This window comes from Notolepis coatsorum (genome assembly GCF_963971535.1).
Source record: "Notolepis coatsorum genome assembly, chromosome: 1".
Classification (NCBI taxonomy): domain Eukaryota; kingdom Metazoa; phylum Chordata; class Actinopteri; order Aulopiformes; family Paralepididae; genus Notolepis; species Notolepis coatsorum.
In genome coordinates this window covers 132,289,510-132,316,770 of record NC_140165.1, presented here as the reverse complement: position 1 = coordinate 132,316,770, position 27,261 = coordinate 132,289,510, and the positions used below count along the sequence as shown (strand labels likewise).

Genomic DNA, 27,261 nt, shown 5'->3' with positions numbered 1-27,261 from the left:
GTATTTAAACTGTATCATATGCGCTGTATTTATACTAACATATGGGCTGTATTTAAACTATCATGTGCTGTATTTAAACTATCATATGCGCTGTATTTAAGCTGTATCATATGTGCTGTATTGAAACTGTATCATATGGGCTGTATTTAAACTGCATCATATGCGCTGTATTTAAACTATCATATGGGCTGTATTTAAACTGCATCATATGGGCTGTATTTAAACTGCATCATATGCGCTGTATTTAAACTATCATATGGGCTGTATTTAAACTGCATCATATGGGCTGTATTTAAACTATCATATGGGCTGTATTTAAGCTGCATCTTGTGCTGTATTTAAACTGTATCATATGGGCTGTATTTAAACTGTGCATGCATGCGTATAAATATTAAATGGACTGCATTTATATAGCGCTTTTATCCAAAGCACTTTACAATTTGTGCCTCACATTCAATCACATAGTGATAGCAGAGGCAACCATGCAATGCAACAACCTGCTCATTGGGAGCAGTTAGGGGCATGGCGTCTTGCTCAAGGACACCTCGACACACTGCTAAAGAGTAGCCGGGATCAAACTGGGAATCTTCAGATTAGACAACTATCTTGTTTATATTATTGTGTTGGCTAATTGTTTTGAAACACTGAAAAGGTCTACACTGATGAGTGGAGATGGGCATACTAGACATTACCTTAATATGCAGTTTAAAGGAACATGCCAACATTATGGGAAATGTGCTTACCGTCTTCTCCAGAGTCAGAAAAGAGGATAGATGAATCCTTGTGTTGTGCTAAAATACTGGCACAGTACCCTGCAGCTTCAAAATGGCTTCCATAACACCCACCCTCAGGTCTGGATCTGAACAACCTCAACTACTTCAGGCCGATCTCTAACCTTCCTTTCCTAAGCAAAATCCTGGAAAGAGCAGTTACCGCCCAACTCCAATACATGCCCAACCATGATTGGCATGCCGGTGGCTATCGGTGGGCCGGTAAGAGCTAGCTGTTAGCTGGTAGCTGGCCGTTGGTCGGAGCCGACGGTGGGCCTGTGCAGGCTAGCTGTTAGCTTGGTGCTAAACGTCAGCCTGGAGTTAGCCGTTAGCTTGTGCTAACCGTTGGCGTTAGCCGTGGGGAGGTAGCGGGCCCTGAACACTTGATTTGACGTCATCTCTGGCAGAAGATGTCGTCGGCCTGCACCATGGCCGGCCGCAGGATGTGGGCGATACGCCGGAGCGGGACTCCAGCCGTCGCCACTTCTGGCCCTGCCAGCAAGTGGCCTCGTCAACGTGGTGGACCAGCCATTTGTTGCGGCCATTCATCCTGCGTCCGGGGGTCAGGTAGGACACATTACACTATGCCCCACTCTCCCTCCCTCCCCCCAAAATGTTTTTGGTTGATAACAATGTTTTTGTTTAACAAAACGTGTTTACTTCACTGTATTTTGGGGGCTACGACGTGTGCTATGTGAACCCGCAGCTACAGATGCTGGGGGCGCCTTCTTGCTGGAGTTTGTGCAGTTTTCTCTGAAAATTTGCGTTGGTTGCTATTGTGTATAACTTAGCAAGGCCTGTAGTTCTAGCACTTCGCCAAGGGCTTATGTCCTTCTCTCTACTTAAGACAGCGTTCTTTCTTACGTGAGTAAAAGTTAACTTGGGGTTTTATTGTATGATGAGAGTTGTGTGTTTCATGTAATACATTTAGGAAACGTAGCATTGAGTCCACAACTGGTATGGGTGTTAGCTTACAGAGTTGTACATATGTGGCATATGAACCAAGGACCTTTTGAGTCCCTCTCTTTAGACTGATATTTTTTCTTTGCTTAAGGGTAATGATAAAAATAGCGGGTGGCAAGTTTTTCACACATAAGCCAGAGCCGTGAAATAAAACCAGTTTGTTACACAAACGAGGTTATCGGCTGTGGCTGGCGTGCATGATGTAAAGCTTTTACTCTAAGGCAAGTATGTGCTTTCATGTAGCGCGCTATGCAACCGGTGTCACGGCTCTGCTTTTTTATGGCGTCGTATCAGGGGTGAGGTGTTGAGGGGTGGACGGAATAACCACCCCCCCCCCCCCCCCCCCCCCCCGGATATAGTTATATCCTTTACGTAACTGATTTGCAGAGAGGTTGTGCCTTTCTACCTATCAGTTTTCCCTGACGAGGGTGTTTTCTCTCTCTCGTCACGGGGAGGGGGGGGATTTCCCTGTTTCCCACACCAAATTAGTAGGTAGGACACGGGATTCCCCCAGCCATTTGAAGACGTCACAGGCGCGTTTTCTTATGGGCCAAGAGACATGTTCGTGAGTTACAGGGCCTGTGTTACGGGGCGCTGTCATTGTAAAGGCGGGGATGCAATGCAGTCGAGACTACTGCTTCTTCTGGTTTGCTCCCTGCCAGTAGTGTATATTGGGCCATTTTGAGTTTTCAGTCAGAGCCTCCTCCTCAGAGTTTTAGAGCCTCCTCCGTAGAGAGTTTCAGAGCCTCCTCCTCATGGAGTTTCAGAGCCTCCTCAGAGGAGCCTTCTCCTCATAGAGTCTTAGTCTACTTAGTCCAATTATTACATGAACCTTTTTCAATTGTTTTACTCACGTTGAGGCAGGGTTAGAAAAAAAAAAAAAAATCCAGGGCTTTTTTTGCCCCCCTTAATTGATTTTCGGGGGCTTTTTTGTATTTCGGGGGCAGAGAATTTTTATGATGAATTAACATAAAGATTCTTTACAGACTTTGTCCCTATGTTTGATAACGTAATGTTAATGTCTCCATATATAGGGCTCTACGCCAGTGGCGGCCGCCCATAGGGGGCGCTGGGGCGCCGCCCCCCCCTGGTTGAGAGCAATGAGAGAGTAGGAGAAGAACTTTTTTTTTTTATTTTAGATATTTTGAAGGCTTGAAGCCCTAAAAATAAAATAAACATGTTTAAAATGAATAATAATTACTATTAAAATGCACAATAACGTTAATATAGGAATAAATATAGTATAAATCATTGTTTTTTGCATGCTATTCTAATCTCCTCCCTCTCGTTTGTGATTGACGTCAGTCTATTAGAAACTACCTCCGAATCCGGGGCGCTAGACAAAACGCAGTGAGTAGGCGTCACTGCGCGCAAACGGCCAATGTAATGAATCTAGTAAATACATTTTAGCCTATCAATGGTCATAAATATGATCTGGGGGGGGGGGGACTTGGGGGGGGGTTTCTGGCGCTCCAAGCAAGCAGTCACGCACTCTGACTGTGCTCCACCTCTGTGTGTTCACTCGTCACCAGTTGACATGGTTTCGGTTTCAAGGAGTATTTTCGATTTATAGTTAGCTACCATGGATAATTCTGTTAAATCCATCAAAGCAACACCATTTGAAAGACTTGGACCTGATCAACCTGAGATCAGCATTCAGCAACCAGCCACAGACAGAGGAAGGCAATATATTCGGTCGTTTTCCAGAAGCTGGTTTGGTAAGAAGTCTTGGCTAACTGCATGTAGTGAAAGCAATGCTTTATTTTGCTTTCCATGCCTGCTTTTTAAAACGACGGGGACTGATACAACATGCCCATGGACTGTTACTGGAGTAAAGGATATGAAACACTTATTATTTTTTTAAGTAATAACAGCCTTATGGCCCGTGGGGTCGCCCGAGAAGTGACAATTCGACCTACCTCAAACTACGGGAGAGATCCAAGAGATCAGAGGGGGTGACCATAAGAACCATGACATTGTGTTCTTCAGACGACAACAACTAAGTGGCATTGGCCGGGAACAACAGATGCCAGTCTTCCCGCCGGATACCAAGCAACGACGTGGCCCCTATCCTGTCGGGCCGTCCAGCCAGGGAACAACAGATGCAAGTCTTCCCGCCGGCTACCAGGGTACCAGGGAACCAAGATGACAGAGGGGGTGTTGAGAGTCACAGCCATCGTGACCCCGCAATTGCCATCTCGTCCCCCCGTACAGACGCTATTAAGACAGTGGAAAATGACCGAACAAGATGACGAGGAGGGGGTGTTGAGAGTCACAGCCAACTAGTGACTCTTGTTATTTATGACATCCTGTTCTCTCTGTCAATTGTAGGATATAAATGTTTAAGCATATGGTTATTGTATATATCTGGTTTAAATCTAAGCATATGTTACTGAATGTGTCTATATGTGATATGTATTCATATATATATATGTGTATATGTATATATATGCATATACGCTTTGCACGAGTATCTAGGTCTGGGCTGGTATTAGTGCACTGCAACCTTGCCCAGGCCCGACGGGGCCCGGCCCGGCGGGTTCGGGCTGGGTAGGGCTTTTTTTTTAATAAATAATTCGGGCTCGGCCGGGCCCGGGCACCGCCGTTTTTAATTTAAAAAAATGTATTGCGTTTTTTTTTTTTTTTATAACTAGGGTTATAGGATAACCTTCGTTTTCCTTAAGATTCGTTTTCTCTTTTGCGCCAGAGAAACATTTGGATGTAATTACCGCAGCGCGCAGGGAGAACTCAGGGGACAAGTTCAACTTGATTGGTTGTGTTGGAATATAGCCAGTTGGCGAACGTTTTAATTTGTTCTTGGGATGTATGTAGCAGGTTGGCGAAGTTTTGTTAACGGTGTTCAACGCGTTGCTGACGTCGTGGTGAGTGATGTTTATTATTTGCTGGGTCGCTACCTGTTTTGTTGTGCTTTTCATTACGTTGCTCTGCTCGAAATCTGATTTCTGTTTTGGCTATTGTGTGTCGTGTGTGTGTGTGTGTGTGTGTGTGTGTGTGTGTGTGTGTGTGTGTGTGTGTGTGTGTGTGTGTGTGTGTGTGTGTGTGTGTGTGTGTGTGTCAAAGAAGATTCTATAGCCTTCAATACGTTTTACGAGGCTGATGTGAGTCAGTCTATAAGCGAGCACTGGGAGAGACGGCATTCTAATAAGAGCGAAACAGGCTATGTAAATGCTTCTTAGTTTTGTTTATTTATTATGTTCATATAAAACCGTGTTTCGAATATTTAAAACAAATACAATTTTTATTTTATTTTAATAATAATAATAATAATAATAATAATTTTTTTCTGGTTTTCACGCGGGCTAGGGCTTAAAATATTATTTACAGTCAGGCTTATTTTCGGGCAGGGCCTGAAGTTCACGGGCTCGGGCAGGGCTCGGGCTTTATTTCAAGGCCCTTGCAGACCACTAACTGGTATGCACAGTCAGAAAGGAGTTGAGAAGAGAATATTGTCAGTAGGTCAGAAACACGGCAGAAACGCGGAATGGGATGCAGAATGCAGTCACAGAGCGTTGACCTTGTCAGAAGAGAGAGCCATCATACACTTTAAAAACCACATGTATGATGTACTATTATGATTATGATGTAAATGATTATGTATATATATATGTATATATAAGCGTATAGGCTATTCATGATAGAAGGACCATGTATTGTATATTACACAGGGCAATTGCTTGATTCAATACTGCTGGACGGCCTTAGGAATGTGTCTACGACCTTGGGGGCCTCTCTGCTAGCCTGCTAGAAACAGATAGGGAGTTTCCACAATATCGTACTCTGTTCCAGTAAAACTGTTACAATTACTTTTTAAGTTACAACCCAGTGGAGTAGACGGGAGCCAATGGCAAAGATACAACTAGAAGGGGAGGAGAGTTCATCTTTATGTGTTATGCGTTTATTGGCTGGTAGAATGACATCATTATGACATCACTGTATTTGGACCAATAGCAAAGAGGTCCTGAGCCCGTATATAAGGACCAACTCGCTGGATCCCAGGTCAGATTTTCACTTTTGACTTCAGACACCAGGCGTATAGGCTATGCTATACTAGAGAAGAGATGTTGTTTTGTTTTATAATTCTTTTAACTGAATTGGACATTTCCAATACAGTCTCTTTTGTAAACTTGCTTTTTTTCTAATTAAAATAACTTTGTTTAAATACTTATTGAATTCGTGGACTGCTTTCTATCCGCAATGGGCCACGATGCTGGCCGCGCCCTGCTTTCATCTGAGGTGACTATGTTCGGGTAGCCTGAAATACAGATTGAATCAATTGCTGGTTACTGCTTTTCAGCTAAAGTTATATAAAGGATATATATATACATATGGCACTGTTTGTTGTTTGCGGGTTCCGGTATCTCTGTGTTCGACGGGCTCTGTCAAGATTGTGGGAAACTGATAATCTAGTCACTGCAGGACCGGACGATCGGTGCCACGGATTGATGGATCTGTCGAATTGATAAGGGGTACTGGGACTTGCAAAAAATGATTAAGTGTTAGTACGCTAATATTACACTATTGGCAGTAGTAAAACTTATTAAAAGTGAAGTAATACAATCAGGCTTTCAAATGAGCAGTATTACAGGCCTTTCCTCACAAATGAGGATAGTGGCGGTGATGACGGTGACGTAATATCATCAGGCTTTCAGAGATGCAGCATTACAGGCATTTCGTAAAATGATGATAATAATGATGGTAATGATGATAATAATATTATTGTTATTATAGGCAATAAGAGTTCTCCCAGACATACATTCGGTTTATTACAAACAAAGAAGAGGCTAACAACTCTTCTATGCTTACATGTCATATCAACTGGATATAACTAAACTAGTGACTATGAAGTAAGCTTGACAGAAATAGTAATTATCACCTCGCTGGGGGATATCGGGCGGCCAAAGGGTTATATCTTAGGTAAGTGATTCTGAGATAGATAGAGACATCCCATCGGCATTCATCAAGAGTGTAGCTTCAGTGTCAGTGAGGGCAAGTTTATGGATGCGCGTCGACCCAGCACCGGCTGTCTACAACCAGTCTTCACCGGCGTCAACGTCGGCTCTGCACCGGCTGTCTTCAGTCAACACGGGAGTTCGTCCCGACCAGCAGAGGTCGCCATCACCCAGCAGGCGCCCTCAGCCCACTACTGCCCCTCTGCTCCAGCCCCGCTTGCTAGCGCCCGTGCCGAGAGCGTTCGACGCCATCTTGCTATCCGGACGGTGGTGGCACGGCGAGGCCGCCATCTTGGTTGAGTACATTAGGGCTTCGGTGCCCAGGATCTTATTGCACAGTACACAGTGTGATGCGGCCTGCGGGCGAAGCTAACGTTGCTAACTACAGTTCATAGGGGTACCCCATCAACAATATATGCCGGCATTAGTAGAGGACTTTTGTTTGGTATTGTGGGCCCACATTTTTTATTTCCTTTGAGTGTGATAACGTGTTGTGTCTTTAATAATAATTTCCCATCTAATCAACCCTTTCCCAGTGGGGAGGTTACAGACTAGAGGTCTTATACATGGTACTGACCCAGACGTGGGCGATGAGTCAAATGCATTAAAGTATATTATTCCTGGTACTAACACAGAGGTGTGTGTAGAATATACGTGGACATAAGGTATTGAGTTACAGATTGGGTAATAGTAAGATTTCATTCTATTTGATCCAGTGCCTTTAAATCTTTGTAACTGACCAGTATAATTAACTATAAAGAATTAGATGGGAGTTCTGTGTGCGTGTCCATTCATGAGCCGTTTAACAACTCTTTTGGTGTGGGTAACGTTAATACAATTAACCCCTTCCTATTCCACCTTTCCCTTTTTATTGTAAGGTTTCTAGTGTCACTGAGGGAGGGTACTGCTTGCGGGGGGAACCAAGTTATTTACTTACAATTCAGTCACTAGGTGTGGGAGGGTCACAGGAGTAATTGTGGGAAGTGGGAGCGTGTTGGGGAGTACTGCTGACCGCCCTGCTGCAGGGGAGGAAGACCAGAGTACCAGACCAGGTTGGTAAATCCCGGGCCCCATCCACTCACACTGCCAGCCTCCAGTTGAAGCTCCAGACTCAAAGACAGAGGTGCAGTCAGACAGAGCTCTACTGTGTCTCGCTACCCAGTGATTGTGCCCACCCGTTCCCACGAAGCAGGGATAATCCACCCTGCTACATTTAGTTATTGCCTGACACCACAGTTCGCCCTTTGCTTTTTATTAGCTTTTTAGTAGTGTATTCGTGTAGTTATTATTATTAGTGTATTTGTGCTTTGTTGCGAATCTCAATGGCCCGTCTCTTGTGGGTAGACAGCCAAGACAGGCAGGCAACTCCGGTGTCAGGTTACAAACAGAGTGGTAGATATGAATGGCTGTGATTGGTTGTCTGAAAATGAGCTCAGCGCATCGCTCTGAAAAGTTCAGAAAGTTTCAACTTTAAACGCTGTGTGCGGCCGCACAAAAAAGCTGAAAAAAGAAGCAGACTGCAGCGCATGCAGCCGCATACGCTCCCTCCCCATTGGGATACATTGAAAAAAGACGCTTGCGCCCATAAATATGAGATAGGTGGACCCGGGCCCTAACTTGGCCTTTTCTCCTAGATTCTTACCTGAGAGTAGTGTCGAGTACAGGGATATGCTGGTACTCCATAGCCTCCAAACTCTGTATCCCATCAGTCACCTGAATGATAGATCACAAGGCAGATGGTGATTCACCTTAGACTTCAATAGTGTACCAAGCTACACTGGAACATGTGTGTTAATACAACAATACAAGACTAAGGTTGGGTATTGAAATGTGATGGCATTTTTGGCATCATTCCTATTGCTTCAATACTATTAAGTATTGGAAAATGCTGTGGTATTGAAATTTTGGTATATCAGTGTCAGTGAGCAATAAGCATGTTTGTTCCAAGATTGATTGATTGAAAATGTTATTAACAGATTCAGAATGGGTACAATACAGTACAGCTCAATACACACAATTGTTAAGGGGATGCAGACCAGAGAAAGACTTTCGTCTTGTTTACATCAGGGTCCCCCATTTTCAATTCATAGATAGAACATTTCTTCCGTTTAACCACAATTCAAAGTCATCCAAAATGTAACAAAGCCTCAGATTGGCTCACACAGCACACATGATGCACCTAACTGCAAAGTAAGATATCAAAAACATATATGGTAATGCTAGAATATAAACCTGTGTCGTATTTGTGACATTTTGGTGCCATTTGACCAGATGGTGGGGCTATAACACATTTTACGTTTTTAGCCGGTTCCTTTGAGCGGTTCATTTGATCGGCTTCACGTTCGGTGGGTGTATTGCTGAGGAATGGACCCATGGGAGAGGGGTCCGGTGTTGGCCAGATGGTTATAGTGTGTGTCTGTTGTCTTTCACATATCTTGAGAACCACTCATCCGATTAACCTCACGCTCGCCGGGTGTATTGCTGAGGACCCAGATGAGTCCAGCATGGAATATGTTGCCATTTTACCAGATGGTGGCGCTATAACAACAAACTTTATATTCACGTTTTTTGGCAGGTGTATTGCTGGGGACCCAAGGGAGTGCGGTGTCGAGTGTGAAGTCGATCGAATGGCCGGTTCTCGAGAACGCTGCAAGCAGCCATACTGTGGGTCTTCACAATGCTGCAAGCAGCACTTCCGGGGGCCAAGTTATCGGCCTGCTTTGAATGGGCATTAGGGCTGAATGATTAATCGATTTTAAATGAGCAAATCACAAAGCCTGGGATTTGGAATACGTTATACAGAGAGTCTGATTCAAGGTTTTTTTCTTGCGTGCCAGTCATGCTTATCAATCAGAAGTGCTGTGCTGTCTTTGGAAAGACCAGATGACGTCAGAGGAGTTTGATAGTATTTACTGAGGATTGCCAGATAATGTTGATATTTAAACAAAAATTATTAGGGATGTCCCGATCCGATCACGTGATCGGGGCCGATCACGTGATTTTCCGAAGATCGGATCGGCAAAAAAAAAAAAAAAAAAAAAAAACTTTTTCTTTTTTTTTCTTTTTTACTTTTTTTTTTTTTATTCAACAAACATGACCATGTTCACGTCTTAAACTCATACTGAGGCCTTAGTTTTGGTTTTAAATTGCATATCATCATTCATTTATTTATTGTCACAGAGCAGAAGAATTTTTCCAAAACAAACCAATAGTATCCAGCTGCAGAACGGCAGACCAGCCACAATCTCAGACCCAAATAATTTTTATTTAAATTTTTTTTATCCCAATTTCTCACATTACATTCACCCTGAATGTTGACGTTATCCAGGTGAAAAGTTAACTTCATAAATCATTTGATGTATAATTAAATCAAAGGAAATGCGTTTGGGTCTGAGAGTGTGGCTGGTCTGCTGTTCTGCAGCTGGATACTATTGGTGCCATTTGACCAGATGGTGGGGCTATAACACATTTTACGTTTTTAGCCGGTTCCTTTGAGCGGTTCATTTGATCGGCTTCACGTTCGGTGGGTGTATTGCTGAGGAATGGACCCATGGGAGAGGGGTCCGGTGTTGGCCAGATGGTTATAGTGTGTGTCTGTTGTCTTTCACATATCTTGAGAACCACTCATCCGATTAACCTCACGCTCGCCGGGTGTATTGCTGAGGACCCAGATGAGTCCAGCATGGAATATGTTGCCATTTTACCAGATGGTGGCGCTATAACAACAAACTTTATATTCACGTTTTTTGGCAGGTGTATTGCTGGGGACCCAAGGGAGTGCGGTGTCGAGTGTGAAGTCGATCGAATGGCCGGTTCTCGAGAACGCTGCAAGCAGCCATACTGTGGGTCTTCACAATGCTGCAAGCAGCACTTCCGGGGGCCAAGTTATCGGCCTGCTTTGAATGGGCATTAGGGCTGAATGATTAATCGATTTTAAATGAGCAAATCACAAAGCCTGGGATTTGGAATACGTTATACAGAGAGTCTGATTCAAGGTTTTTTTCTTGCGTGCCAGTCATGCTTATCAATCAGAAGTGCTGTGCTGTCTTTGGAAAGACCAGATGACGTCAGAGGAGTTTGATAGTATTTACTGAGGATTGCCAGATAATGTTGATATTTAAACAAAAATTATTAGGGATGTCCCGATCCGATCACGTGATCGGGGCCGATCACGTGATTTTCCGAAGATCGGATCGGCAAAAAAAAAAAAAAAAAAAAAAAACTTTTTCTTTTTTTTTCTTTTTTACTTTTTTTTTTTTTATTCAACAAACATGACCATGTTCACGTCTTAAACTCATACTGAGGCCTTAGTTTTGGTTTTAAATTGCATATCATCATTCATTTATTTATTGTCACAGAGCAGAAGAATTTTTCCAAAACAAACCAATAGTATCCAGCTGCAGAACGGCAGACCAGCCACAATCTCAGACCCAAATAATTTTTATTTAAATTTTTTTTATCCCAATTTCTCACATTACATTCACCCTGAATGTTGACGTTATCCAGGTGAAAAGTTAACTTCATAAATCATTTGATGTATAATTAAATCAAAGGAAATGCGTTTGGGTCTGAGAGTGTGGCTGGTCTGCTGTTCTGCAGCTGGATACTATTGGTTTGTTTTGGCAAAATTCTTCTGCTCTGTGTGACAATAAATAAATGAATGATGATATGCAATTTAAAACCAAAACTAAGGCCTCAGTATGAGTTTAAGACGTGAACATGGTCATGTTTGTTGAATAAAAAAAAATAAAAAAATAAAAATTTGATCGGATCGGGAAATATCGGTATCGGTAGATACTCAAAATCACATGATCGGGATCGGATCGGGAGCAAAAAAACGTGATCGGGACATCCCTAAAAATTATAATACATAAATGTATACATGATCATGCAACATAAAAGAAAATTGTAGGAACGGTTTGGGAGAGGGAGGTAGGGATGGGTTTTAAGTTGTGAAGTTTAGACTTCAGAGAGAGAGAGAGTAAAGTACAGAAAAAAAGATACCGTTGGGTACCGGTATCGATTCCCAGGTAAAAAGAAACACTTCCAGGCTCGGTATCCCGAGCAGACCTACCTCAATAGGCCAGATGCAAGCCACATTTTACAATAAACCTCTGTTGGGCTGCTTTAAAAAAGTTGCTAATTTAATTGCAATATCTGTCAGAAAAATCGCAATTCGATATTTTCCCAAAATCGTGCAGCCCTAATTGGGCATGCAGTCCAAACAGCCACATGCTCCAGACGAGCACAGCAGTACCGGGAGCCAAGCAGTTGGCCCGTTCCGAAAGGCATAATTTATTCCCAAAGTAAACACTGATTGTGGAATTGCAATTGAAGGCCTATAGAGACGTGAAGCTGCTTGTGCTTCATCAGTGCCTCTGACCTGCAGTAGCAGCATGCGTGTTGGCTTGGCCTCCCATGGTCTTTGGGTCATCTGTGTGACGGCTGACACTGCCTCGTTGGCACAATCTGTGCCCTTCCAGTTCTGCAGCTGACCGTAGGCCGGCAGGCTGATGTCTAGTAGAGAGTCAACCTGAAGCAGGGAGGAAAGAGCATGGATGAGAACTTTGTTTTCAAATGGCTTTCTTGTACTAACATGACTAAATGTGCTGAAACTAGTATTATGTGGGGATACTGGTAATAGAAAATAAGACACAACACACTCAACTCACAATTAAACCTTGAAGACTGGGTGCAGAGTCCTCAGTGTAGTAATATCATAAAGATGAGACCAGGACAGCACTCCAATTTAACTTTTTAATATTGCCAGAATACACGCTGAAGAGGGGTGTCTTACCCAAAACGTCTGTGTGGCTATTACGTTACCATTGATTAACATAAAATACTCGTTGTCTGGTATCAATGGAACATAATATGAAACGGTAGCCAAAAGTAACAAAAAAGTTTTTAATAATAATTACCGTTGGGATTGAGGGTGCAGGAATAAAATAAAAGGATAACGAACAAACAAATGACAGCACTGTGCAGACAGGTGACCAGCCACAGAACACAGGGAAGAACAAAACAAGATATTCACAAAGGGATGACGAGAACAAGAAACACCTAGGGCCCTATTCCCCGTACCTGGTTCAACTAAGTCGATCAAGATGTCATTATCCAGATTCAGTTAACCCGATGTTTGAAGCCGGGATTTTCCTGTTCCTCGAAGGTGGATTCAGTCTCGTTAACTCAAGCCAGACTTGAGACCCAGGATAAGTGCGTGCGGCCGCTCCAGTTGAAAAGCCAGCACGTATCGATAGCAGAGATCCTGATTCTCTAGCGGCATTGATTGATTAATTGATTTAAAACTTTATTAACATATTGCAGTACGGCTCAATCGCCTCGCCGACAAGTTAAATGCGTTATCTATAGGCTAATTTTAAGTCCCTCATTACCTCAATCAATCAGATTATATTTCTTTAAACTTGCCTGCTGGATTGAATAATCAAATGAGATCTTGCTAGCGAAAATAATTAGTTAAACTATTATACAGGATAACGATACGGCTCTCTTCCCATTGATTGATGTATGGTCGATCTTTTACTTATCTCCACTGTGGTGTAACGGGTTCTTCTTTTGACTTTCACGCAGACGACCGGGGTTCGAAACCTAGTCTTTCCCTTCTTTTTGCGATGTAGGAATAATTCAATTTGGTGCACGTTGAGAGCTATATAAAGAATGACATCCTCAATGCATGTAGATTTATAATATTTTAACTTAAAACTAGGCTACTTTGGCGTATAATCATTAATATTATATTCCAAAAAATTATATTGGAAACACGGGGTTTCGAACACCGGTCGCTGGGTTGCCAGGATTGAGCACTACCGCTGCGCCACTGTGCCAGATGGGATAAATTCATTGTTTATACATTAATGAACGAGAGACCCGTGTTTAGAATATTCTTGAATGAAGTTTTATCTCTTTATCCTCATTCATTAATGTGACGTCAACGGCTCATTCAATTTCTCAAATCCGTCAAACAGCGCATCTCATCAGACATCTTAATCCCAGTTACAATTAAAATAACCACATAATGTGTACATCGCACCGAGCGAGCGCCACGGTATATATAACGTGCATTATTTAGGACAAAGTGAATTTAGTATCAGCATTTTGGGTCTATTTTACATTTCAAAAGCCCCCTCTGGAAGAATGGAGCACAAAAACGTAATTCAGAATGGTATAATGCAGATCGTAGACTGTGGGAATAATTTCAGGAAACGGGCTGTCACTTCTTTGCGGGGGCGTGGCGATGGTTCATCCGGCTAACTTGAACTTAAACCCTGCTTTCGACCAGGCTCAAACTTTTGGATCTGTTGTCATGGTGATTTGGACAATCCAGATTCGGGGAACCGGAAAGTCCGGCTTAAGTCAGACTTCACCGAAAGTTATCCGGCTAACTCAGTTATCCAGGTACGGGGAACGGGGCCCTGGGCCGATTACAAATGGATACACGTGGGAGGGAAACAAACAAAGAACTGATTGATTGATTGATTGAAAACTTTATTAACAGATTGCAGAATGGGTACAATACAGTACAGCTCAATACACACAATTGTTAAGGGGATGCAGACCAGAGAAAGACTTTCGTCTTGTTTACATCAGGGTCCCCCATTTTCAATTCAACTACAGGAAGTCAAGACAAATAACTACAACTAAGGCACAGGACAACAAAATACAAAACACTGGAGAACACTGGTGTCTTATTTTCCATTACCATGGGGTCCCACATAATACTTGTCCCAGTACAGTTGTTGTGTTAGGGATACGATTGATCAGGCTGTAATGTTGCAAATGATATGGCTTTTGTATGTGGTATAAGACACAACTTTTCTTTACATGAAAATATATATACATATATTTTGCATGATATCTCAGCATTCAAAATTTCCTTCAGGTGATTAGAAGAAGCATATAGGTAGCCACCCAAAAGCCCTATTTACCGTACTTTTCGCACTATAAGCCGCACCTGACTATAAGCTGCAGCAGCTAAATTGAATGATGTATACATATATAAGCCGCACTGGACTATAAGCCGCAGGTGTTTTAATGTTTAATTACCATATGTAATTAGCATTGGGACACAATACTGTTGGACAAATAACAAGAATTAAGTGTATTAAGTTTAGCAAATAAGGGAACAGATAAATAACATTTCAATGCAGTCAAAAAAGCAATATTTAGATTTTTACATTTTCGGGTTTGGTCACGTCGAGTCACATATAAGCCGCACCGTTATATAAGCCGCAGGGTCGAAAAATGGGGGAAAAAGCCGCGGCTTATAGTCCGAAAAGTACGGTACATTGGACTGGCATTACCTGGGGACCTCAAGTCATTTGTAATACTTTTGAAGGTCGTCTGTAGGCTGTCATTCTACCTCGACAACGGCTCCTACCAAGTATCATGGAAAGGCACCCTGACGCGTCTATATTAATCCCAGCCCAAGAGTGCGTCGCGTTTCTCTGATTGGCCACGACGCCCATGTGACCGCGGCGCGCGGTAGAGCGGAAATAGGCTGCTGCCTCCGCGTCAAGAAAGACAGCCAGGCATTCTATTGCCATGCTCTGCGACAAACTCGAACCTTAACCAACTCCGAAAGAATGCCTAAACTTAACCCTAACCTTAACCAACTCCGAAAGAGTGCCTAAACTTAACCCTAACCTTAACCAACTCCGAAAGAATGCCTAAACTTAACCCTAACCTTAACCAACTCCGAAAGAATGCCTAAACTTAACCCTAACCTTAACCAACTCCGAAAGAATGCCTAAACTTAACCCTAACCTTAACCAACTCCGAAAGAATGCCTAAACTTAACCGGCGAAAGAATGCACGTTTATATAGAGAGATGATAAAGTAATTAAACGTAAAAAAAAAAATTTAATAAAAAAATTTAAGTGATTCGAACTTGTCACCAACGCACCGCAGGCTCCACAGCAAGGCAGCGAACGAGTTGAGCTAACCGTCGATGTTAAAACAGGGGGGATTACGGCTGCATAACGCTCTGCCGCGGGGTGTGCTAGGCATTGTCGCGGCCAATCAGGGAAAACGCGGAAGCACTCGGCAGCACTCTTGGGCTGGGATTAAAGAATAGGCCACCCTGACGGCCTCCTGCCCGTGCAGACAAGTGTTCCCCAGGGCTCGGTCCTTGGACTAAGGCTATCCCCAAAGCCTGTTTTTGGTATTCGAACTTCGTCAGGTTTTTTCGAACAAACGTTCAAACCTTCGTTTTTTATTTAAAAAATATTTAAAAAATGTAAATATTATTTTTCAAAAAAGAAAATTATATAAATATCCTCAAACTAAATCCTCAATTTGAATAAAGTGATTAATCTGATTAAATTAGTCTTTTTTATTAAATCAACTTTCTTGAATGAATATAACTTAGCAGTTTTTTTTAATACTATAATATTAGTGTAGCCTAATCTTTATCTGCAACTGTGAAGAAAAACCCCATTGGTTTAAACAGAATGAATAGACACATAAAATAAATATAATTTTTTTTTATTTTATTAAAAATAAAAAATTCGAATTTTGATTTAGAATTAGAATGTTAACGTAACAAACGAACGTTCGAACGTTCAAACATTCGGGCTCAGCCTTACCTTGGACCCCTCCTCTTCTCTCTCTACACCAAATCTCTGGGTAACATTATCACATCTCATGCCTTCTCATATCACTGCTATGCTGATGACACTGAACTCTTCCTCTCCTTCCCTCCTTCAGCTACCCAAGTCTCTGACCGAATCTCGGCCTGGATGGCGACCAATCAGCTCAAACTGAACCTAAGCTAAATGGAGCTACTTCACCTGCCGGTCGAATCCTCCCTGCTGACCGACCTTTCAATCACAGTGGAGAATGTAGCTGTGGCTCCGTCCCCGACCGCCAAGAACCTAGGTGTAGTCCATGACGACCGGCTGAATCACCTCAACAACCACAACCTGCAGATTCTTCCTGAGCATTGTCAGAAGGATCCGCCCCTTCCTAACAATAGAAGCCACCAGGGACCGAAACTAGAGAGCGCCACCCGGCATTTGCGCTCAGTTTTTACGTTTGGCGCCTCCCACTGAGACGTCTGAGCGCCGTGTGGCGGGCAATCAAATAGTCATGTGAAAACCGAAAATCATGATCCAATTCTTTAGCGGAGTTCTCACTCGCTGTCTCAGCACAGACATGAAGCGTGCACCGCGCACCGCGCACTGCTGCTGCTACCCCCTCCCCACCTGTTTCTGTATGCCTGCATGTAAACAGAGGCTATTGCCTCCGAGTCACCGTGACGTTAGTTAGCACTGCTGCTGCTGCTCCTACCCCTGTATGCCTGCATGTAAACAGAGGCTATTGCCTCCGAGTCACCGTGACGTTAGTTAGCACTGCTGCTGCTGCTCCTACCCCTGTATGCCTGCATGTAAACAGAGGCTATTGCCTCCGAGTCACCGTGACGTTAGTCTAGTCAGTGTGGGACCTTCGTGAGATAACGTTAGCTACCGTTACAAAATGACCCAGTCAACTATTCACTTAGTTTAATACATGAGGCATTGTGTAACGTTATCCAGCCGGCTAGCTACTGATAGCTCCAGACATCAACAAATCCTCCAGCAATAGTCCAGTGCATAATACCTCCGTTGGCTAGGTAACTAGTCACTACGAAATGTCGCAGTAAACTAAATAGTTCACTGAGGCGTTGTCCCAACGCCATCCAGCAGTAGCTACAGATAGCTCCTGGCATCAATGTCCTACAACAACAACATGCGTATTCGAGTCCCTGGTTTACATCGCATGAGTGAGGGCTGCTGAATAGGGTCCAGCTGCACCCCCGGAGAATCCTTGCTGGAGCTGGAGGCCACTCGAGTATACACACAGACAGTGGAGCTGTTTGCAGACAGCAAGGTGGCGATGTCTTGCAGATAACACAATCACAAGTATGATTATATAATATATATATTTTATTAAAAAAAACTTTTATATAAAATAATAATAAAAAAAGAAATTATCAAAAAAAAGTTGGCAGGTAAGAAATATGCTTGGCGGGTAGATTCTTCCCATCTACCCGCCACTGGCCGGTGAGTCAAAACGTTTATTTCGCTCCCTGGAAGCCACCCAACTCCTCCTGCAATCAAAAGCCATGCCTCATGCACTGCTAGCTGGTTTACTGGCTAGCACCACCAAACCACTTAAACTCATACAAAACGCAGCGGCCCGCCTGATCTCCAATCTACCAAATTCAGCCCACGTTAACCCACTTGTCAGAACTGCACTGGCTTCTCCTTGCCACACGAATGCGCTTCAAGGTCCTTGACCTGGCGTACCGTGCAGCGAGGGGAACAGCTCCCTCCTACCTCCAGTCAATGGTCTCTAACTAGTAACTACACACCCTCAAGACCCCTACGCTCTGCTTCTTCTGGCCGTCTCAGACCCACTCCTCTCAGAGGAGTCAACTGAAAACACACTATTCAAACAATATCTGAAGAAAATTTTATGAATTAATTAATAAATAAAAAAAATACTAACCCTCTCACTTAACCCTTTCACTGCCACACAACAGCAGGTTAACCCTTTCACTGCCACACTACAGAAGGTTAACCCTTTACTATCACACTACCGACGGTAACCGTCTGTAGTGTGGCAGTGAAAGGGTTAACCGTCTGTGTATTGTTGCAGTGAAAGGGTAACCGTTTGGTAGTGCGGAAGTGAAAGGGTTAATGTCTTTTTACTATTATGTACCCTAATACTATGCTACTATTCTTATACTTCTACCTATCTTGCTATTATGTCTATACAACTATGTACTCAGAGTGTAACACTCAATCTCAATATTATGTGACAAACAATGCCACTGACCCTTAACTGCCGGAGATGTACCCCTCCGGTGACATGTTATTCACAATCTGTATGTCACTTTGGATTAAAAACGTAAGCTAAATTACTAAATTGTAAATGTCTGATTTTAATCCTGTGAGAATCTGCTATGTCCTTAATTTGTAAAGTAAAAAATTACTACGCTAATTACCTACCATGTTTTGGCATTGATGGCATGTTCCTTTAACAACCCCAAGCTAATGATACAATACATTGGTTCCTCTTGTAGCAGAGTGACCTCTGCCCCTTTAAGATCAGCAGTCAAATTGCCATAATGGTACAAAGCCGAGATCAGTGAGATAGAGCAAGAGAGAAGAGGGAAAATGTTCTCAAGTATTTTGTGGCATATGGTTTGGCTGATCTGAGAACCCTGTGACATTTGGTTGAAGTCGGGAAAAGAAGAAACCTGTGCTGGTTTAATTATCACCTTTTTCACTCATACTGCTGCACTGAACCTTCTCGTGTCGTCTCCTGTGATTGATTGACTAACTGATTAATTAAAAAAAAAGATGTATCCACTTTTTCTCCTCCTGTTTTTCTGTGTTTTTCTCCCATCCCAATTTAGTCGTCATGCCAATTCCCCCCTTCCCTTCCTGGTCGTTGCTCGCATGTGCCCCCCACTGGTCAATCTAGGGAGGGTTGATAGATACTATCACATGTCCCCTCCAATACATGCGGAGTCAGCCAGCCACTTCTTTTCACCTGCCAGTGCGGACTCTCATTGGTGAGGTGTAACGTGTGGGAGGCTCACACTACCCTCACCATCTCCCTTCCTCGCTGTGCAGGCGCCCTGACCGACCTGTAGGAGTCGCTGTTTACAACGACCAGAATACCACCCGGCTTCCCTCCCGCTGACTCTGCCAATTGAGCCAGTGTGACGGCCGGCCAAGCCGGAGGCAACGCTGACAGCCGGATTCGATACCAGTGTCTCTCGCGTTGGTGACAAGCGCTTAGTCCGCTGCGCCACCCAGCCGCTCTACTGATTAATTATTTTTAATGATTAACTCATTAACTGAAATGTTACTTGTTTTTTTTGGGTGAATAATACAGAATCATATTATAATTTGAATTTAACTAGAGTTTGCCTGCCTCTTAAGCTAAGTCTTATTGACTAGCCTACGTTAAGATTTGATAATTATTTCATTGCCCTTTATCAATTACATTATAACAAACTCATTATTTATAGTGAAGGTTATTATTAACACAATGACTGCCACGCAATAGACGCATCCTTAGCAGCTGACGCCATCACTGTAAACGGTGGGAGTCGCTCACCTTGTTTGCAGGGCTATAACTATTTAAATATTATAGCTATATATGCAATACTATGGCTGATTTGACATCGGGTATCTATCGTTCAAGTGTGGAAAAGTTATATTTTTTCCATCCATACATTATCGTTTTATACCATGGTGAATATAAGTATAGTTTTAGAGTGGTCTAGGATCATTCCTGGAACGCTAGTAATAGGCCGCAACGCATATTGCAGAGGCAGAAACCGACTTGGTGGATTTTTATATTATTATATTATTATTATATATATATTATATTATATATATATATTAGAACCATGCACTGAACCATTTATGTTTGGACACTAGGGGGCTCACCACCCAATATAGCTATACGTATCCTAGGTGATTACTATGATCCTATGCACCTGCTGAGGATTTACCATCAAACACTGTTTCACTGTTGGAACTGACCACGGAGCAATCGACGACTGTTCTGTTTAACCCTTCATTTACTATCATTTACCTTCGGACAACAATAAACCCTGTAAACCGAACCGGCGGCAACTTTGGACATTCAATTCATTCAACATCACAACTTTGGTACAGCGTGAAAAGGCACATTAGCGGGTGCATCGTGGACGACTGTCAGCACACCCAGGAATGACAGTCGGCCACTACACATATTATACTTAATCCATTGGCATTTCGTCCCTATACACGCTACAATAAAAAATGCAAATGCATATGATCGGTATATATTATGTTCCATCATTTATGCAGGAAAGGGGGGGGGGTCGTTTATGATTAATTGATTGTCAATAACGGCATTCGTTAGTACAATAGCATACGTTGATCAGAGCGATGGCAATGGACAATCAAGCTGAAATTAACATTAGATTGCTCTTACCTCTGGCCGATGAGACTGCAAAAAGAATATTCCAATTATTTGATTGCCATCTGCTAGATCGTATGTCCATTTGGCCGACGCCATAAGCCCCAAAAGCATAATGATTCTGGCGTCCCGAAGGCGATTCAATGCAATCGAGTGTGTATCTTGACCCACGTTACAAGATAACTCCGCCCGGAAGACATTCACTGACGCAAAAAGTCAAGCTTCCTTCAGAAAGTAAGTGCAACATCGGCCGCATACCACCAGGCAGCGGTATCGGACTGTTGCGATCTCAGACAGAGTGCCAAACATTCCCACAGCGTAGCAGGATGAATTATGAATGGAAATAGCTAATAAAATAAATAACAATCGTTTTTGGTGCAGAAACGGTTAAGCTATCCGGTATATTTCACAATAAGCTTACATTTTTCAGAATTATAATAATTAATATAATAATAATTAACAGATTTAGCCTGCCTGGCACCCCAAATCATAGGTTTGTATAGTATTTGACTATATTGGGCTGGCCACCGATACACTACCACCAAGTAGAAGATGCCACTCAGTCTTAAGATTCTTCAATTATGTATTTTACTGTCACAAGGTATAAATAGCTTGCTTTAGAGAGGGTTTTCCACTCAAAGAAATACAAATAAAAATGTGTTAACTGACATGATATAGCTATGAAAATAATATATGATAATGACACTGTATAATATATTAAGAGTATCTCCACCTGGACACAGAAGGTCCCATGGAGCTCAGTCTTCTGGGCCTGGGAGAGTCCGCCAGGGAGGACAGGGTGGCCCAGGTCTCGTAGGTCCGTCAGCAGCCACTGGTCCAGCGCCTATTTATAATAAAACACAAGATACTTGTAGCTGTGGCCATTATATGGTTTCATAATTTATGTTATTTAAGTTTGTAAATCTAGTGTAATATTTGAGAATGTATTTATGTTTCCATTTAATGTTATTTAATTTGCTACAATTTATAGTATGTTCATTTTGACGTCTGGTTATATATGGTGTCCCGTTGGGCTGCTCTCGCGTTTTACCTTTGGGACTAATTGCGACACCTGCGAGCAAGCAGCAGGTATGGTCGGAGTTGTACAGGTTCTACCAAGACTGTTGACAAGAACAGAAGAATAAAAACCCATTTTTTGTAGCATGCAGCCAACGAGGTATTTAGTGTTTGTTTGTATTTTGCTTTGTTTTTCATACTGTGTATATTATTGTTTGTGTCGACCTAACGCGACTTATGTTTTCTCTTTTAAGTTTTCACGGTGGATTGGAGGACCAAGCTTTCAATAAACCCGTAGAAAGAAACCACTTGTGTCTGCTGTGCTTGGAGGGAATTACAGTGAAAACTCGACTGTTCATCGACGCGAGTGGGCGATGAAGCAAGTCCAAGTTTAAGACCGGCGTCCAGCGGACTTTTCCCGATAATTGTTTGCTGCGCACGGACCGTCCATTAACACTTTCTATGCCACTCACGAGTTTTCTCGGAATTATTAATATCTTGTTGAAAGCCACTCACGAGATTTCTCTGATTTTTTCTTTTTGCGATCTGAAATCATATTGCATCACGCGAGCCTACCCTAGTATACCCGAGCGCCGCCGGCGATCAGATGTGGAAAAAAGCGCCCCCTATCGTCTCCCAGATGACATAAGGGATTTTGGAATGGACTCAATGAAAATGGATGGGGGAAAAAATCCTGTACTCCACATTTTCCAGTCCACTGATGCAGCCGGGGTTATCACAGTTCATTCTGGATCCTCTGAGCCCCGCGGAATCATGTGTACTACTGTATCACGGTGGATCTATATACTTATCGATTTTTTCGAATGGTGATCAGGAATTGGAATATACCAGTTGGATACCATCTGATGTCAGGTAAGGAATCTATGTTATCAGTGTTAGGATAATCAGACTCATTTTGATGAAGATATAAGCTGTTTTGTGAAATGGGCTCTATCGGTTTCACTGTAAAAGTCCAGGAGGAAATGAACACGGCGATTATCCGTGCACGGCTCGAATGTGCGTGCGTGCACGTATAATATTGATCATCTAGCGTTTATTTGAAAACGATTCATAAATAGGCCGACAAATATCAACGTTCTGGAATATTCCAGTAAAAGACGATTATCAAAGAATGGTCCAGAATGGACTGTTTTTTACCTCAAAACGGATGCTTTTCAAAATGCTCTCAAACGGAAATGAAGCGATAAAAAACCAATCTGCCTTGACAGCACTGACTGGAAAAGGATTCTTTGATAAGCGACGGGCAGATTAGACACATAGCCATAATTTAAAACATAGATTAGGCGATATTAAGCGTAACATTGGCGCAGATGGTGGCATTCAAGAGCTAACTCTGGCGCCACCTCGTGGCACTGAAAGTGTTAACACTTTAATCGCCATGGGTTAAATTCATAATTTACCATCCCTCGCCAGCTCTATTTGTCTATGGAGAAGTTCCCCTTCTTTGCAGGGCTATAACTTTTTAAATTATATTGCTAAATTGCCATTATTATGGCCCATTCAATGTCATATGTATTGTTCAGGGTGTAGCAACGTTAAACTTTTTCATTCACATATTCATACTAAAATATGGTCTAAAGTATAAGTATGTTTTTATCGTTTTCTGCAGCTTTCTTCAGAACGTGATTTATAGCCCTAAATGCATTATATTGATGATCAAATACAGTTTGGTAGGAATCTGTGCGAGATAAAAAATGTCAACTGGACGTGGTTCTAGACGTTTCTACGCATCATCTGATGATGACCGGATGGGCGGGGGATCGTTTATAATTCCGTGGGCAGCGTTAGATGATTCATCCAGAGTGGGTCATATGTTCATCAGATCAGTTAGTATAGAAGACGTTAGAAAATAACGCTGAATCTTACCGTGGCTTCCTCGCACCGCTGGCAGATGAGCGTGGAACAGAATTTTTTCTATTATGGGATGGAGAAATGCCCGATCCATTTCCAGGTTGTATAATAGTATTTATTACATGGCGTTTTCACATTCGCCGAAATGCTTGCTTGTGATTGGTCAATAGCCCCCCGACTGCGGTCATTATTTTTCAATAATGACCGCTGTTTTTTCAATAATGACCGCAGTGCGCAGCTGTTGGCAATCAAGCCCACTGACACACACTGTTTCAGTGCAATTAGACACTGGTGTTCTGCTGCCGGCGATGACAGGGGGCGGAGCGACGAGCGGAGCCAGAACACAGCGGAGCCAGAACAGAGCTGCTGCCCGCGATAATAATAATCACTTTATTTGGGCTGACAGAGCCACAGAACAACTGCGATTTGTCAAATGAATTAGGTATATTGTTAGTAAGTTAGCCATGTAATAAGCGGGATAATGTATAGCCTACTCGGTCATTGTCGCAAAATAATCGTAGCCATACATTATCCCTTACATACGTCCAAATCATGTTGTTTTTTCGAGTTATTTGCACCGATCGATGTTCACTGTGTCAATACGGAGTCTCTCTAACGATAGCGAGTGGCCGGACCACATATGGATGAGCACTACCGGTTCAAAGGTTAATTTCCGGTTGGCGATCTGCCGATCGGCCACCAGATGGCGCTCTTGAACCGCTAGAGAGTTGAGAGGAGATCAGCAGTGTGTCTCAGGGCTCCGGAAAGGAAATATGATTTCAATGACAGATTTTTGAAATATTGACATCAAAGACGAGTTACGGCGTCTTCGGCAGAATGAGCATGGCTAGGAATGACGTGAAAACTCGTCCGCAGCGATCATAGTGTTAAAGGACAGACGAGTATAAAAAAAAAGAAAAACACTACACACATAAACACAAAGAAGTAAGAAGATGCACACAGTTTCAAGAGCAGCGTTTCAAGATAAAGCCATAATGAACTTGGACATTATAAGTTAAGAGTGGTCTAAGAATAGGGCTTTTGTAAACGTTTCTATAATATGTTTTACTGTGAATTCTAATTACTGTGGTGTGCGTGCTAAACGTTGACTTATTTGCTTATATATAATTTTATTGAAGCTAACCATTTATACACACATTAAGGTGTCAACGTTAAAGTGTAAATATATTTTCTGATTGAACTACCCATTTCTAATTTAAAGTGTGTTTTGCAAATTATAAGTGAAGGCTATTATTGGCCATTTAATATTTATGTTTTCTAATTGTTCTGAAGTGCTTAATATATATATAGAGGTTATTTTGAAAGCCAATTGAATTAAGCAATTTGATTTATTTGGATATTACTGCATTTAATTCAAATTTGAGTACAACAAATGTTAAAGGTTTAGAGGTTTATTTACTATTTTCTCTTTACAAATTTGGGTAAATTTAAAGGAGTGATTTACAAATGACAGAGCCAAGTGAGCCTACAATTGAGGTAGGGGACAGTGTTCCCAAGAGCGACCTGAAGAAGGTCAGGTAGATGGTGCTGAAGCCCAGCAAGAGGAAGGGCAGCAACCAAAACGACCTCAAAGAACCAGAATTCTAACAGAGAAGGGTAAAGCAATGCAGGAGGAAAAGATCAATATTCAACTACATTTACAATAAATGGAGGACACAAGTTATATCTTCTAAAGGTCCGTTATCACAAGGCATAAAAGAAAATATTGTTTGTTTCCTGTTGGTTGTCAGTTAAGGCCATGGGTAGGTAGGGAATTTATTTAATTTTTTATTTTATTCTTTCCCAAGGCGACTATGGATAGGGAATTTCTTTATTTAATTAAAATGTTCACAACAACATGGATGCATGTACTCTGCCAGCATGTTTAATATCCATAATACTAAAGGTTTGACTAACATTTTTATGAAACGTTGTTGTAAAAAAAATATAAATAGAAAAATACTCATAAAATAAATTGGGTCGCACCTAAATCGGCAGGGTCGGTCGGCAACCGGAAACAAACAATTTTTTCTTTTAGGCCCAATCGACAGAACATTTGCCTGATGAGCTGCTTACTGATATCATTGCAGATGTCACAGGTCTTTCTAATGATCTCCAGCATATTTATGATGAACTACGTGACATCTCAACTCCAGACCAGGACACACGTCTAAGAGTGGATCTGTGTGCAGGTATTTCTGAGTTAATTGTATCCAGAGCCTCATTTAGACTGGGGGGAAGTGTGTCAGAAGGAGGAGATAAAGAGTGGCCAGAAGCAGGCTCTCTTTGACTCAAGCACCTATAAATCTGGTTCTGCCACTTCTTTCAGGAAAGGCACCTCAGTGCGTTCAAGCAGATCTTCTGTAAAGCGACGAGAAGCTGTCGCTGATGCTGCTGCAAGCCAAGCTGTTCTGGAAGTGTTAAAAGAACAAGAAAAAGAACAATTGGAAATACAGTGCCTAGAAGCAGAAGCTAAAAGGAATATAGCTGATCAAGAGGCAGCAGTCATAAAGCGTCGTTTAGAACAAGAAGCAGAAGAGGTTAAACGTCGTTTAGAATGAGAAGCAGAAGAGGTTACACGAAGAATAGAAAGAGAGGAAGAGGAAGCTAAATTTAAAGCTCAACTGGAAGAAGAACATGGAGCTATACAAAGGACTCTGGAGGAAAAGCGGAGAAAGATACAGCATTTGGAGGCAGTGAAAGGTCTTAATGCAGCACAAGCAAGAATTCTGGTGTACGATCAAGTGGAGGCCACAGAAGAAGAGCGGAAAGACGTACTAGAACATGAGAGGGTAGCAGACAACAAAGTGCCTGCTCCCACAAGTCCTCTGTCCCTGTATACATCTCCCGTACCACAAGTTGTGACCACCTCCTCAAACGACAGTACAGCAGAGCTTGTTAAGATGCTGGCAGGTGCTTTAAGTGCCAACAGAATTCCAATTCCTGAACCTTCATTATTCAGTGGGGACCCATTGAAATACAATGACTGGAAACTTTCCTTTGAAATACTGATTGATCAGAAGAGCATTGAAGACAAGGAGAAGATATACTACCTCCGTAGGTATGTAAGTGGACAAGCTAAGAAAGCACTTGATGGCTATTTCTTACTCGGAACCAAATCTGCCTATGTTGCAGCATGGAAGATTGGAGGAGAGATACGGAAATCCATTTACAATAGCAAAATCATACAGAGACAAGCTCCAAGCATGGCCCAAGATGGGATCTAAGGACAGCTTTGAGCTCAGAGAGTTTGCCGATTTTCTCAGGAGTTGCGAGGCTGCCATGGTCCACATCAAGGCATTGGACATTTTAAATGACTAATGAAACCAGGAAAATTCTTTTAAAGTTGCCTGATTGGCTAACGGCGAGATGGAACAGGCTGGTTATCCAATAAGAAGAAGAGAGTAACCAATTCCCCTCCTTCAGCCAATTTGTAAAATTTCTGACAAGAGAAGCGAAAATTGCCTGCAACCCTGTTACATCACTACAGTCACTGAAACAAGGTGAGACTGAAAAACCAAAATTCTCAAAATATCAAAGCTTTGAAGCAAAGACACTGACCACATGTTCCAATGAAAAGACTGTCATAACATGTCTTTTCTGTGAGAGGTCAGGGCATACTTTGCATAAATGCAGGAAGTTCATGGAGAAAACTGTTTCAGACAGAGTCAAATTTGTTCAAGCTG

General features: G+C 42.3%; 1 protein-coding gene across 1 annotated transcript in view; it reads right to left on the bottom strand.

Moving 5' to 3' along the window:
* Positions 1 to 27,261, bottom strand: part of rmi1 (RMI1, RecQ mediated genome instability 1, homolog) — a 65,124-nt gene that overhangs the window by 33,215 nt on the left and 4,648 nt on the right. Inside the window, exons 3-5 of the mRNA XM_084322238.1 lie at positions 21,420 to 21,530; positions 12,087 to 12,236; positions 8,346 to 8,416 (exon numbers count right to left, since the gene is read on the bottom strand). Coding sequence (XP_084178364.1) covers positions 8,346 to 8,416; positions 12,087 to 12,236; positions 21,420 to 21,530 — 332 coding nt within the window. The remainder of the gene's footprint in view (positions 1 to 8,345; positions 8,417 to 12,086; positions 12,237 to 21,419; positions 21,531 to 27,261) is intronic.